The sequence below is a fragment of the Maniola jurtina genome, chromosome 19 (assembly GCF_905333055.1).
Source record: "Maniola jurtina chromosome 19, ilManJurt1.1, whole genome shotgun sequence".
NCBI classification, from domain to species: Eukaryota; Metazoa; Arthropoda; class Insecta; order Lepidoptera; family Nymphalidae; genus Maniola; species Maniola jurtina.
The window spans coordinates 6127417-6141014 of NC_060047.1; the positions used below are offsets into that span (position 1 = coordinate 6127417).

Genomic DNA, 13598 nt, shown 5'->3' on the forward strand with positions numbered 1-13598 from the left:
TCCCCAGCGTCAACAAAAAAAAAAAAAAAAAAAAAAGTCAGTTAGAAGTTGAGACTGTTGCTGACAGAAGTGAAAACTCAAAACTATGAAAGAATACTTGACACATCGATTAAAAATTGAACCTTAATTGGTTGCGATAAGAAACAAGTATTAAAAGCTAACAAAATTAGCATGTAGATGACGCGACCATGAAGTTTTAACCCATCTCAAAATCGTGTAAGTTTTCACTTCAAAAACCGACTTTACAGAAAGTGGACACCCACTGTACCTATGCGTGCACAATAACATGAAAACCATTTCAAACAGATTTCAAAAACCAAGTTCCCGTCTGCTAAGTTTTGCAGATTCCCGTTACAGCAGCTTTTTATTTTATTTGTATGTATTTCTTGCGCACTGTAGAATGGTATGGTAGACCCCAAGTTCAAAACTCATGTTGTCGTGCACGCATAATATACATGAACACAAGACGCGCGAGTTGAATACCATCGTGACCCGAGCTTTATAAGGTCAGAAGTCCCAATAAAGACAGCTCCGGTGTTACAGTCGCAATGACCTCTGATTGGCTGAACCTCTGTCCGCTGGCGCTTTGATAAAATGCATTGTTGCAGCAAAAATACCACAAAATCAGCCAATCTCTGAAATTAAGATTGTAATAATGATTAATGCTCCTTATATTTGTAAGACGACGTGAAAAATTATCACGTCATGAAACAATCTTCTGATAGGTCTGCTAAACACCACTCCATCCTTCTCTGCTCTGGTGGATACCAAGGCTTAGTATTTCAGCCACGTGGTAGTCAAGTACCGACCAAATAAGATAATAGAAACACGAAATCTCTAGGTCTTTAGGTCACATCACACCAGTAACGTCATTCCTGATGGCATTCACCTCGCGCGTTATCATTATGTTTGTCAAAGCCGACACGAAGTCATGAACATAAAGTCCAAAGGCTTGAAGCCAAAGCAAGGAATAGCGCAAGTGTTTGAGTTTCTGCATTCCTAAGGATGGCTTCAGCTTGCGCGCTACCAATATGTTTATTAATAAAAAAGCTGACACGAAGAACCGTGAACCATATGTTCAAAGGCTCGAAGCCTAAGCAAGGGAGACCGCAAGTGTTAGGGTTTGTCAGCGTCTAAGTCTCGGGCGGCGCGAGCGGCGCCCCGCACGTGGCGACGGGGAACGTCTTGACGTGCGTCTGCCACTGCGTTGACAATTGGAAGAACTTTACGCCGTTCCATTCTGTGCCGTCGATGTATACTGAAATACAAGACATAAAATTAAAAAAAAAAAGGACAACCTACAGCGCCACCTTTCGGCCTATAATCTTCAAATATATTATCTAAGAATTTGCTTTGAGATGACGACCTGTGTAATGCAAAAATCCACTTTAAATCGGCGCAGTAGGTTTCACGAAAATGGTGAAAAAAATTCACAACCTCTAATGCCAAACGCATGTACCGTTTCCATTCTGTGGTTGGTAAAAAATATTACACACAACAATATATTTTGATGTTTTGTTTTTATTAATACGAAAGATATCAATCGCATGGTTAAAATTGTAAGGACAAAGTTGATAATTGAATTAATAACTTGTTAAAAAAACATTTGTTAAAAAAGTTGAAATGTCGCAATTTTGAATTTATAGACCCCTGGCTCCCAAAGTAAGAGATAAAGGTTCGAACTATAAAATTTCAGCCAGCAATTTTTGCAACTAAAACCTTTCTTTTGACTAACCGACTGTATTAATATAATATGGTGCACTGCATTGATCATTAATTGACCGAAAAGTTATTATTGTTTTAAAATGGTTACCTTTGAGCGGCGCACTGTGCGATCCTTTGACCGAGCATATGAGTCGAGCGACTCCTTCTACGGTTTGTGCGCGACCCGGTTCTGTCTCACCGCTCTTCTCTTTCTTCTTACCCAGCCTCATTACTAGAAAAATATGAGCACACTAATTCATTCCCATTTCCCACAAACCACTTTCGGACTGTCTTAGTCGCCAGCCTATTACGATTTCCAGTTTGTCTATATCCTGAATATCGGATTTTTTTATAGTAAGATTATTAATTTGTCTTAATTACTACTATAACTAGTATCTGATAGTAACTGTAAAAATCTAAGTCGAAATCTTGTTCAAAAGTAGTATGCGGAATGGATGAAACCACAGCATTATTATTCCAAGAAAACTCCTACCATTAGGTATGTGTTTAATGGAAATGGGTCATGACCGTCAGCAATGAGGAATGCGACTTATAGAGAGAAATGTATTGTAATAGCGGTTAAAAGAAATGTCATACTTTTCTGCTTCTTCTCCTTGGTGAGGTAGGTGATGCAGAGGTGGTGGTTGTGGCGCGTGACCAGCAGCGCGCGGAACGAGCCCTTCAGCGTCACCTTGCCGCCGCCCTCCGCGCCGCCGCCGCCACCCTCCGCGCAGCGAGCTCCCACCTGCCCAAAGTAACAAGTATTTGACTAAAGCTATGAAGCGACAAACTCGACAGCCAATAATCTAGCTGCAGCTCCAGCGGCTAGATGGTAGTCAGCTGCGGGCGTGGCGGGCGGGTTGGGCCATTCGCCAGTCCCAGGCGGTGACGGGCCGCTTTTGCAACCGACTCCTTACCTCATCTCCCCTACACTTAGTGCAATCTACATCTTCAGGCCTATTTGGTCTTTTGACAATTCAGGTTTCACACAAATCCTCCAGCTGACAGATCCTCGTTTCGCCGCCGTTCTCCAGCTGACATACATCTCCTGTAGCGACAAACTCACCAGCCAATAGTCCAGCTGCAGTTCCAGCGGCTCGGTGCGTGCCAGCGCGAGCGGCGGCGCGAGGTCGGGCGCCGGCGCGGGCGTGGCGGGCGGCGAGGGCCGCGCGGGCGGGGAGCCTCCATCCTCCAGCTCTAACGACGACGGCCCGCCCTCTCCGCAACCGACTCTCACCTCCTGAATATAAATTATTCTTTATTATGCTCTAAATGATGCCAGAATTCGATGAATCCGATAAATGTTGGGGTCCTAAGTTGCTAGAATGGCGACCTCGCGATCGCGATCCGAAAGCGCAGCGTTGGAAGACTTCCCACTACGGACAGTAGTCACTATACAGACAGTAAAACCCCTACACACAGTAGACACTACAGAATGGACCGACGAGATCAGACGTGTCGAGAGGAGCCGCTTGTTTACTTGCAATTGTGTAGTCCACAATGCATAAAAGAGTAAGATAAAACTAAAGCACTCACAGCAACAAAAGGTACGAAAGTCTGACTGGAATCTTCGTCTCCTGATTTCTCTCGATACGCCACCATCGCTTCTCCAATCGGTATGTTGTTGACTGGACCTATACTGTTCAGGTACCTACAAAATAAAAGTAAGACTATTATGACGCATTCGAATTATTTACAACTAGCCTCTGACAAAATATCGATAATCGTTATAATCATCGCTACATTGAACACACCCTAGCTGTAAAGTTAAAGCTCGAGGAATTAAATTGTTAGTAATTTGCTCTGCTCTCGTCACCTGCATATTATCTTTGGCGCACCCAATGTGACCGTCTCGGCAATAAGACAGTGAGGAAAAATTAATTTAAGTGTTTTTTCATTCACTAGAATCACACAATTGACACACCTGAAGGAAAGTGATGATGTAGCCTAAGATGGGATGCGTTTGCCTAGAAGATGTCTATATGATGTATCCGTTCCTGTCTTTAAAGATACCCGGATTGTAATTGGTAGGATCGCAAAAGAGTATTCTAAACCTTAGTATGGAGAAGATTGAAGTCGGAATGTCGATGACATACTGATCGAAACTCACCCGGTGTTTTGCAGTATGGTGTTAAAAAGGTAAAGAGGGGACAAGATCGTAAAGGTCGTGAGCGCACTCAAACATTACCTGGCGACCCTTGAGGACATCTCTGCGATGTCTGGCATGCCAGGATCTGCCGCCCTTTCGCACAATGACGCCCATGCTTCGCCGCAAAATAACGCTGCGTACGCGTTATCTGATGCTCCCAACCACCTGGATACTGTGTTTGGCCCTAAAATGTAGTTTCGTGTAAACATTATTTATATTTATGTTTCGTGTCTAACATTTTTTTGGACAATTGGTGTTTTATTGAAGTTTGCTCAAGTGACGGTAGAGTCTAACAACATAATAAATAATTAATCAATATATTCGCAATTTTTCGATAAGTTAGCGACATTATTATTTGTCAAAAAAGAGGATACAATAATACGTTTCTAATAAGCATTCAACAGATTACAAATAGGACAGATTATTATTAATTTCAGTCGGGTATCTGACGAGTCTTTTAAAATTCTCTGGCAGTCATATAAAACCTAACAAATCTGCTTATAATCTTTCGACTGGGAATAGCTACTAATAGAAAGAAAAAGTTATAGTTCATGAGTTACCAATGGGCACGATATAGAAGCGCAGAGCGGGCGCGTCGTGGCGCCGCGCGGACAGCTCGGCGTGCGCGCGCAGCGCCGCCGCGGCCGCCGCCTCGCCGCCACACACGCACACGCGCACGCTGCGCCGGACGCCCCTAGCGGACATAATATCACGTTCTTAGAGCCTTTATACAACTGACTTCAGTAATGGAGAGGCACATAAAGAAAAAAAATATCCCCTATGCGCTAGTTTCTCTAGCGTAGACGTTCGTCAACGTATGCGCAGCACAGAGGCTGCGGCAACACTACTCTTCGTGTTAAAACTGAGCCTTGCGTTGAAGTCGCATAGGCGTTCAAGTCTTAATGCCTCAGTCAGATCATTCTTGTTTCAAAGATAAGAAAGTTTCTCATGTTTACTAACATAATTCAACCAGTACAGTATACTTTACTCAACCAGTACAGTTTCAGGTATACTTACTGCTTAGTAGCTCGAGCCAACAGCGCGTGTAAGAGCGGACGAACATCGGGAGTGACTCCCGGAGGCGCCAGCACCACAGGCACCGCTAGCGCTTGGAACACCCGCGCCATACTGCTCGGGGCCACCGCCACGCATTCAGGGACCGGCCCTTCCTCACCGAGGATACGGCTTACTTGTTCTAACATTGTGCGTCGAGGCTGAAAAGAAAACAGTCTTTAAAACCACCTTTCAAACAAAAAAAAAGTTAATTAAAATCTGTTCATTAGTTTAGGAGCTACGATGCCAGAGACAGATACACACGTCAAACTTATAACACCCCTCTTTTTGGGTCGGGGGTTAAAAATAAAAAATGGTCAGATAGCTAACCTCAAGCGCAGTAGGACTCTGTGCAGGTAAATCGTGTGCAGACAGCGGCCTCTCAGTGCCAATGACAAGCGAATTCTTCTTCCGCGCCGCAGCCGCTGGCGTTAAGTTACCACCGCTGGTTGCGCTTCGAAACAGCCTTGACCTCTTATCCTCCTGTTATATAAAGTATTTGATCATTGGTTTGATGGTACAAGAAGTATGATCGCGGTCATTGATATTAAAGAGTCTTACACGATGAAAACACTATTTTTTTAACAACTTTTAGGCTGAGATTTCTTGAATTATGTAATTCTCAAAATCAAAATGTAGGCACAGGTGAATTGACTTAGGTATATAAAATAACTCTAATCTGGCAAAAACTGACATACATGCTTCTTGTATCAATCCACAGATTTATTGATAGTGTAAGCACATCGTAATATCTATGTAACATAAATCGTAAATTCCAACTTCGCAAGGCCTTTTTTTTAAACGAAAAAAAAGAAGCTTTCCAACTCCTCAATCCTGATGCTGCAGGGGATCTGACCAATCTACGCGGGCAAAGCTGCAGACATCATCTAGTTATTCTATATAATTTGATATGGGCATAATACCTTAGAGTTTACCTTGGTTTCATTGGGCGGGGAGCTGGAAACCGAGGCGCCAGAGATTTGCGCGTCAAGAGTAGCATCCCCGTCGCTGTTGCCTTCGCTCCCGCGCTCGTCGCCCGCCGAGCTGCGGATGGCTTCTGATTCTGCTAATATCGATAATATTGTAATTTTAAACATAAGTAAATATAAACTCATATTACTTTTTGGGTTTGTACTACTGTAATGTCGAGCAAAACACCATCATTTTCGTCTTGTTCTTCTCAGTTAAGGGGCATGAGACGGGTCTGCTCGCGAAATTCAAATTTAATTGGGTTTTTCGCTTCTAGTAAAGATTTTTATGTAATCCTGATGACACTGCCATTGTTGAAATTAGAATGCCATAAGCCTACTTTGTCGTATTAGTTTATAAATTGCGAAAAACCAAATTAGATTTGAATTTCTCGGGCAGACCCGTATCATAAGCACCTTAAAATGCATAGTTACTTCAAAATTGTGGTATTATTTGCTTTTCGAATGACAATGTTGGAAACATGGCTTGTATGTTCTGTTGTTCATTGCTCTTGCGGGTACTCGCGAGTCGCGACAGTATATCAACTTGAATGTATTCTCATTGAAGCGTAGAAGTTGTATAATATACTTATGTATGCTTGTCGTACTTATAATTTTTTTGTTATTGAATTGACACATTTACAGAAAATCCTATTTTTTTTAAATAACATAATATAAGAACGTTTCTGTTGGTAGAGTAGTTTTATGAATGGAAAAATATAAAAATCATAATAATTAGTTGTAGTCAAACAAAAAACCGGTTTGTAGTTAATGCAAAGCTGAAAACCAAGAAACTAACTAAAAAATCAGAAGATACAGACAAAAGCTTGCTATATTATTGCGGTTAGTTTATTATTATTTAGGTAAGTAATACACAAAGTGTTTTCTGTTTTCAACAATTCGTTAGTAATTTTTCACCCTTATGCAACTGTGAAATAAAGTTTGAAATTACTAAATAGTTCACATTCCACCATTTTTGAAAAAAAAAAAATGTTTAGTCTTTTTTTCTCAGTAAAAAATCTAGGATATCATTATCATTCATATTATTCGTGAATAATAACTATCACAATTGCATAAGATGATTGCAGTGATTGAAAAATTGTAGGCTGACTTTTCGCAAGACAAATTATTTTCATAGATACCTACCGTGTTATTTACTGACACTTTAGAAAAAAGGGGGAAAAAACCTCGAGAGGTGATGGGATACGTATGAGCGTAATTAAAAGGGTCTGCTAAGCAATTTCAGTTTAGATGTGTTTTAAGATAATACTAATTGACTAAAGTAGCAACTAAAGCAATATTTCGCTGTACATAAAGTCAGCCGACAATATACACCCCTAGACCAAGAACGACGCCTTTTCGGTTTCGGTTTATTTCTGAATTGATCATCTACACGGAAATAAAACTGTGGGATATTATTATGTACAACACAATAATTCATTCTAAAATCTTTTCTTGGTCCGCGACAAAGGGTTTGCGGCGCGCGAACGTGAACGCATCGTCAACGTTCGAACAAGACTGTGAAGATTTGCGAGTGTGGAGGGACACAGTTCACGCGTGGATCGCGGAATACATTCACGGCGTGAAATAACGGCGCGACTTCACGTGCTAGTGTAGAGCCGGCTTTATAATCAAACTGTCGGCTTTGGCCCAAGGTTGTGGCGACAGCTGATGAAGCAGCTTCGACTTCGGCCACTAATCAACCTTTAGTCGGACACATAGTGTCTTCTTTAGATTATCTAGAACCAGTTTTTCTTAATTTCTAGAAAATATGATTATTTTAGTAGAAACACTTTTGATCTAGGGGTGCAATATGGTATGTAAGCCGTCGAACATATGTAATACCTGTGAAAGACGCAGCGGGGCGGTCGCGCGGGCGCAGCTCTGCGGTCGACGCGAGGCTGGCGTGCCGCGACACTGCGCATGCGGGGGCTGTTATTGAGCGGGCCGGGGGGAGAAGGGGGAGGGTAAATGACGTCGCGTAAGAAACTACACCGCAATCCATACATATAAAACAACTTGTATGATCAACTGAGACTGACTGCCTGACCGATCTATCAACGCACAGCTTAAACAGCTGGGTTTAAAAACTTTAAATTTTTACTTTATGGCTTTCCTTTTATGGCTTAGGATTTTCGGAAATTATATCCCTAAGGCGCCTAGGTAGGGCATGAAAATTTGTAAGAGAAAATTTATAATTTTTGAAGTTTTTTATCCATGAAAATTGGTACTTGAGTTTTCGATTGAATATGAACAAATACGTGATTCAAGATTTATGGAAATTTCACCACCTTTCAAGGTTGATAAATAGTGATCGAAACACTGACAGGTCTAAGTGGCCTGATGATAGTAAACCTATGTCTTTCATATATTTCCTAGGATAGCAAGATTGATACGGATCACGGATCGCTGGATTGCAAGTAATGTTCTTGCTAATTGCAGCTAGATATTATTTATATGTCGATCTTGAAATCTATATACTGGTTTTTTAGAGACGGTGTAGTTTCTCAAGGGGCGATGACGTGTTATGTGGTGCCAATTATTCTGACGAGAGTATGATAAATGAAGTCTCTAACCCGTAAGATGCCATTAGTACAAGATTTCAAAGTGTGTTGTTACTGTCATAAAAGTGCTCGAATGAATGGAATAAGTGCAAATCCCAAACAAAAGTTTTAAATGTATAATGTTTGATAGTAATATTATTAGTGGGCAATGATGTGCAGCAAAACACGCAAATTGAATAAACTTTTACTTACTATTTTGTCTGGCTAAAACTATTATAAATGTTCCAAGGATATATTCAATGAAAAGGATGCGTTATATTTCGTTTAATAACATTATTTCTATTTCATGAATGTTACAATTTCAATTTTAAATGCATATTTACGTCTTCTCAACATATTCTCAAAGACAACATTTGAATACGAGATAAACTACGAACTTGTTTCCTATGATATGTTCTATTGAATCAAATAAAGTTATTCGAGTCGCATATACCTAAAACAATACGCATAGGTTGTATTGTATTTATTACATTATTATTTTATTACACATAGATAGATACCATTTCGTGTAAGATTGCGCCTGTCTCGTTATATAATAGTTAAGTGTAACACAACCTGAAAAAACTTTTTTTAAAAAAGTGTACCTACGGGTAACTAAAGCGGAATTTACATTACGAAATTAGTGGCACGAAATTAGTGTCACGACATTAATTTCACTTTGAATTGCATGTGTAACGTTTACACATGCAATTGATGATGAAATTAATGGCGTGAAACTAATTTCGTGCCATTAATTTCACTATGATTTGCATTTGTAACTTTTACACATGTAATTGATAATAAAATTAATGTCGTGAAACTAATTTCGTGCCACTAATTTAGTAATGTAAATTCCGCTTAAATGATAATTTGGCTTCTGTGTTTTTTGTATCAAGTGTGTTTCCATTGTGTAAAATACACTCCGCCCGGCCCGCACATGCACTAAACTATTCACACAGCAGTACAAAACAAAACATAAACAATCACACGATAAAACTGTTGCTCTCGTCTACACTTACTATCTTATAATAGATCTCCAATAGAGAATTTTTATCATGTGACCAAAATATATTTAAAATGAAGTAAAATTAAAATCTCCGGGTAAAATATTAGGTAAAATTTTGTCACTGTGACAAAAAATCGCTAGTGAGTTCCTAGGCTTACAGTATCAAGACAAAATAATATTTTAACACTTGAATTTCACATTTGTGAGAGTAATCGCATAAGAAGTAACATTAAAAACGCGTTGCAATCCAGTAACTAAAACATTTAGGCGCAACGCACACCAACTGCAGAGTGGAGCGGAGTCGAGACGCAGCATCTTTTTCGATAACAATTCAAACTAAGCTTTAATTACTTTGGTATAGCAGCGGAGGCATGCGGCGTGGACGTCATTGCGGTCAAATGCGCCTCACGCGCCCTTTGGGTCTCCTTTGTGTTTTGTTTACATTGTGCCAATTTCAAACGTATGCCAAAGTAAATAAAATTCAGTTTAAGTTGTTATTAAAAATACGCTGTGCCTTGGCAACACTCCACTCCGTAGATATGCACTGACTCTTACTTACTGATAAATTGTCACACTCACATGAAATGCAAATATTATGGTTTGATGTTTCATATTACACTAGGCAAAATAAAAAAAGCCACACTATACTCCATATATGAGCATCGGTATGATGATGCTCTGGCATAAATCTAGTTAATAGTTTTATAGATTATGCTGGTTCACAAACGAAACACAAAAGGCAGCCAAACCTGTTTATTATTTTATTTTCCAAGGCAGCACTCAAAGGCAGCAATTTTTATTTGAAGTTACGTGATTGCAATATTTTCGAAACTCTTATTATTTTTCCTTTTTTATTTGTATCAACATATGCAGATTTAGATACATAATATTACAACAATTGTTACAAAGTTTAAAAACTAATCTAAATGTAATATTTAAATTCATTGTTTTATTCAAGTTCAATGAATTAATTTAACTTTCTTTGATTAAATTAATTAACAATGTCACTTGTGAATAGAAAAAATATATTATCAAGTTAGTTAAAATTGATTAAACAAACAAAAGTTAATTGTAAAATAAAAAGAAACTGGTTCTGCATTATTTGATTTTAAATAAATTTAAATACGTTTTCGCTATTTTAAATTTGTATGTTTACAACTATTAGATTTTTGTAAAAGTTGCTTGTAAATTACTTTAACCGTGATTGGATATTATTTCTTGGCTCTGTAAGTTACCAGTTATCTCTTGTGATGCGTTCACCTTAGCACAACTCCAAGTTTCATGCGCCTTCTTGATAACTTATTCAGAAGCTGTCCACATTTAAATAGTGATTCAACGCACCGTTGGAATGTCGATGATGTTCCTGGTTGGCCAGACTGCGTGAACTGCTGAAGAAGGGCCGCAGCGACGGCTTGGGCGTGGAGCCGATGCTGATGGTGTCCATCTGGTCCGGCCCCGAATCTTCGCCTTCGCCGCATGACAGCGATTCTAACTCCTAACAAAGAGAAGCGTAATTTAAGTGTATGTAAAAGCAGGCTGTAAAGCGCTTACACCACTCATGAGCCCTTAAACAGATGTTCTATAGCTATTGATCCAGCTTGACTGTCAACTAGGGTCCGATCGAAGGTCGATAAAGTTTATGTTGACAGTTGTCTTGTTGTCTTCCGTTGGGCTCTCGCGCATTCGTAACAGTTCGATCAATTTCAGCGCTTGGTAGAAATTTTCAACTTCAGCCAAAACATCTACCCATTTTGGCTGAAAGTAGCTTTTGGGATGAAAGTGGCTGAAACCTAAGGTGCGGTTGCACCAACTTGAACCTGTGAAATAATGCCATTTTCTTACCTGAAACAGTTCGTCTATGTCCCGCTGCGCATGGTGCGTGTCGCGCGCGGCGCCGCGCTCGCCCATCTCCTCAGGCACGCGAAACCGCCGCAGCAGCGCAGCGAACTTCTGCTTCAAGTTGCGTTGCTGTAAACACAAACAGAATAGCTATAGGTACTTCATACTCCAAACACATCTAAAGTGACCATGAATTTTAACACGTTATCATGTCATTGATACTACAAAATAGAGAGGTAACAGATTGCAAAAGGTCCACTCACTGTGAGTGCGCGATAGGCGCACTCACATAGATGCTCTCAACTGACGACGGAGGGAGCTCTATGCTCAGAGTTTTTCCACGTGATTAAAACAGAAATGAGCAGATCCATAGAAAAACCAGACTAACCGACATAGCTCAATGAGTTGCGAAGGTGAGTTTCATAAGAAAGCTTAGAGTCATTCAGCGGGCAACGGAGATACCTATGCTCAGATGCACCACGTGATTAAATAAGAAATGAGGAGATCCGTAGGAGAACCATAGTAACCGACATAGCTCAACGGATTGCGAAGCTAAAGTGGCAATGGGCAGGGCACAGTTCGGAAAAACGATAGACTTTGGAGTCCCTAGGTGCTAATGACGACCTCGCACCGGAAAGCGTAGCGTTGGCACTCTTCACTAGGGGAACAGACAACATCAAACGAGTCTCAGGTATCCGCTGGATTCAGGTGACGCAAGACCGTTGCTTGAGGAAGTATCTATAAGAGATCCATATCTAGCAGTGGACATCTATCGACTAACAATGATGATGACACAGTTGTTCAGTACACAATACGCACGTGCGACGACGACCTAGAATAATGTCAGCTATGCCGAACAGAGCGCCGCAACCTGTTCTGTTACCTCTCTATTTTACAATAAATAATACGAGAAATACAAGTATACGTGGTACCTGCTCGCCTTTAATACTGCCATGAAGTATTTTCGAGAATATGTATTATGTAAATGGGGATTGGGGAATACCTAAGAGGAAACAAACAAGAGCCAGGGCGGGGCGACTGGAGCAGCAGGAAAAGCAGAACATTAATTTCACTAGGTGTTCAAAAATTTCCATCCTCAATCGTTCCCAGCCCAGCTGCTATTTGCCTAGTGTTTTAAAGATTTGATATAGAGCACTCAAAACAAGTTGTCCAATCGGAACACGAGGCTTATGTTTGCGCATTGTACGAAAATAGATTTGAGCCAGGCTCGTGTATTTTATTAATACTTATTAATCCTTAGTTTATGGCTTGCGCAAACCGTCATATTGCAACTTCAAATTGAACTTCTTGTTTAGTGCGCTTTAAAACACTTTATAAAATAAAATCCAGATATTCATATATCTGGACACTATTTTTGTATACGTTTAGATTCTACAGGGGTGACAAAATAAATATGATAAAAAAAATAACACTAGAAATAAGACTGAAGTCTGCTATATCTAATAGTATCCCAAGTAGCACCTGAAATAAAGAAGTAGCTCTCTGAAATACTATAGCTCTGAAGTTATTTACAAAATAAGAGGTGAGGAAGCTTAGTTTTCCGAATCATGTTTTATCAAATTGAAAGATTGAAAGATTAACAGAATGAAAAAAACGCAAGATTTATCATCGTGTACGAATTTAATTTAATTATTCGCCCTAATAACACCATCATGAATCAAATAACGTTGAAATCAAACAGGACTTAAAAAGAGTGATTTAAATGCATTCATCCTCACCAAGATTTAATACTCAAAACCAATATTAATATCAACAATTTAACACTCAAAATCCTTTAGTTTAATACAGATAAATTGTACAACTTACACAATCCATGCATTCACAATACTAAACCCGTCTAATCACAATCAAGAGATAGGGCTTACCGATAAAACAATATGAATATAGGTACAGCAAAAAAAAATCATATAAAATATTACATTTACCTGCATCTCTAGTGAGCACTGATGTAACACGTCACGTAACGTTCAATGTACGCAAGGGTAATCTAATCTTAACCGTGAAATGAATTTGAGAAGAGCGATAGCGTTTTATATGGCAAAATATGTTATCAGTTATCACAAAACATAGTCCTTAACATAAGAGGATAAGGTTTAAATTAGCTGCCATATTGAAGCTGTGATTTTGTTTGTTGTACATTAGCCTTAATTTCCATATAGTGTGATAATGATTGTACCTTACTCTAACGTCCAACGCATACCTACGAGGTGAAGCCTTAGCGCATGGTCTTTTTTGATGACATCTTAAGCTCAGTTTTATTTACTTTACTAGCTGATGCCCGCAGCTTCGCCCGCGTGGATTGGTCAGATCCCCTG

The 13598-nt window shown here is 39.7% G+C and overlaps 1 protein-coding gene across 9 annotated transcripts in view; it reads right to left on the bottom strand.

Moving 5' to 3' along the window:
* Window positions 1–29: 29 nt before the first annotated feature.
* Window positions 30–13598, bottom strand: part of LOC123875122 (phosphofurin acidic cluster sorting protein 1) — a 126231-nt gene continuing 112662 nt past the window's right edge. For 2 of the 9 annotated variants that reach the window (XM_045920790.1, XM_045920784.1), the window contains 13 exons: window positions 11266–11391; window positions 10765–10918; window positions 7720–7791; window positions 5842–5972; window positions 5237–5389; window positions 4871–5067; window positions 4414–4547; window positions 3893–4037; window positions 3241–3355; window positions 2771–2944; window positions 2302–2449; window positions 1814–1936; window positions 30–1258 (listed from right to left, as the gene is read on the bottom strand). In XM_045920790.1, the coding sequence (XP_045776746.1) occupies window positions 1134–1258; window positions 1814–1936; window positions 2302–2449; window positions 2771–2944; window positions 3241–3355; window positions 3893–4037; window positions 4414–4547; window positions 4871–5067; window positions 5237–5389; window positions 5842–5972; window positions 7720–7791; window positions 10765–10918; window positions 11266–11391 (1797 nt within the window). In that variant the 3' untranslated portion in view covers window positions 30–1133. Of the gene's footprint in view, window positions 1259–1813; window positions 1937–2301; window positions 2450–2770; window positions 2945–3240; window positions 3356–3892; window positions 4038–4413; window positions 4548–4870; window positions 5068–5236; window positions 5390–5829; window positions 5973–7719; window positions 7792–10764; window positions 10919–11265; window positions 11392–13598 lie in introns of all 9 variants that reach the window. The other 7 variants (XM_045920789.1, XM_045920782.1, XM_045920785.1 and 4 more) reach the window with 6 other exon arrangements.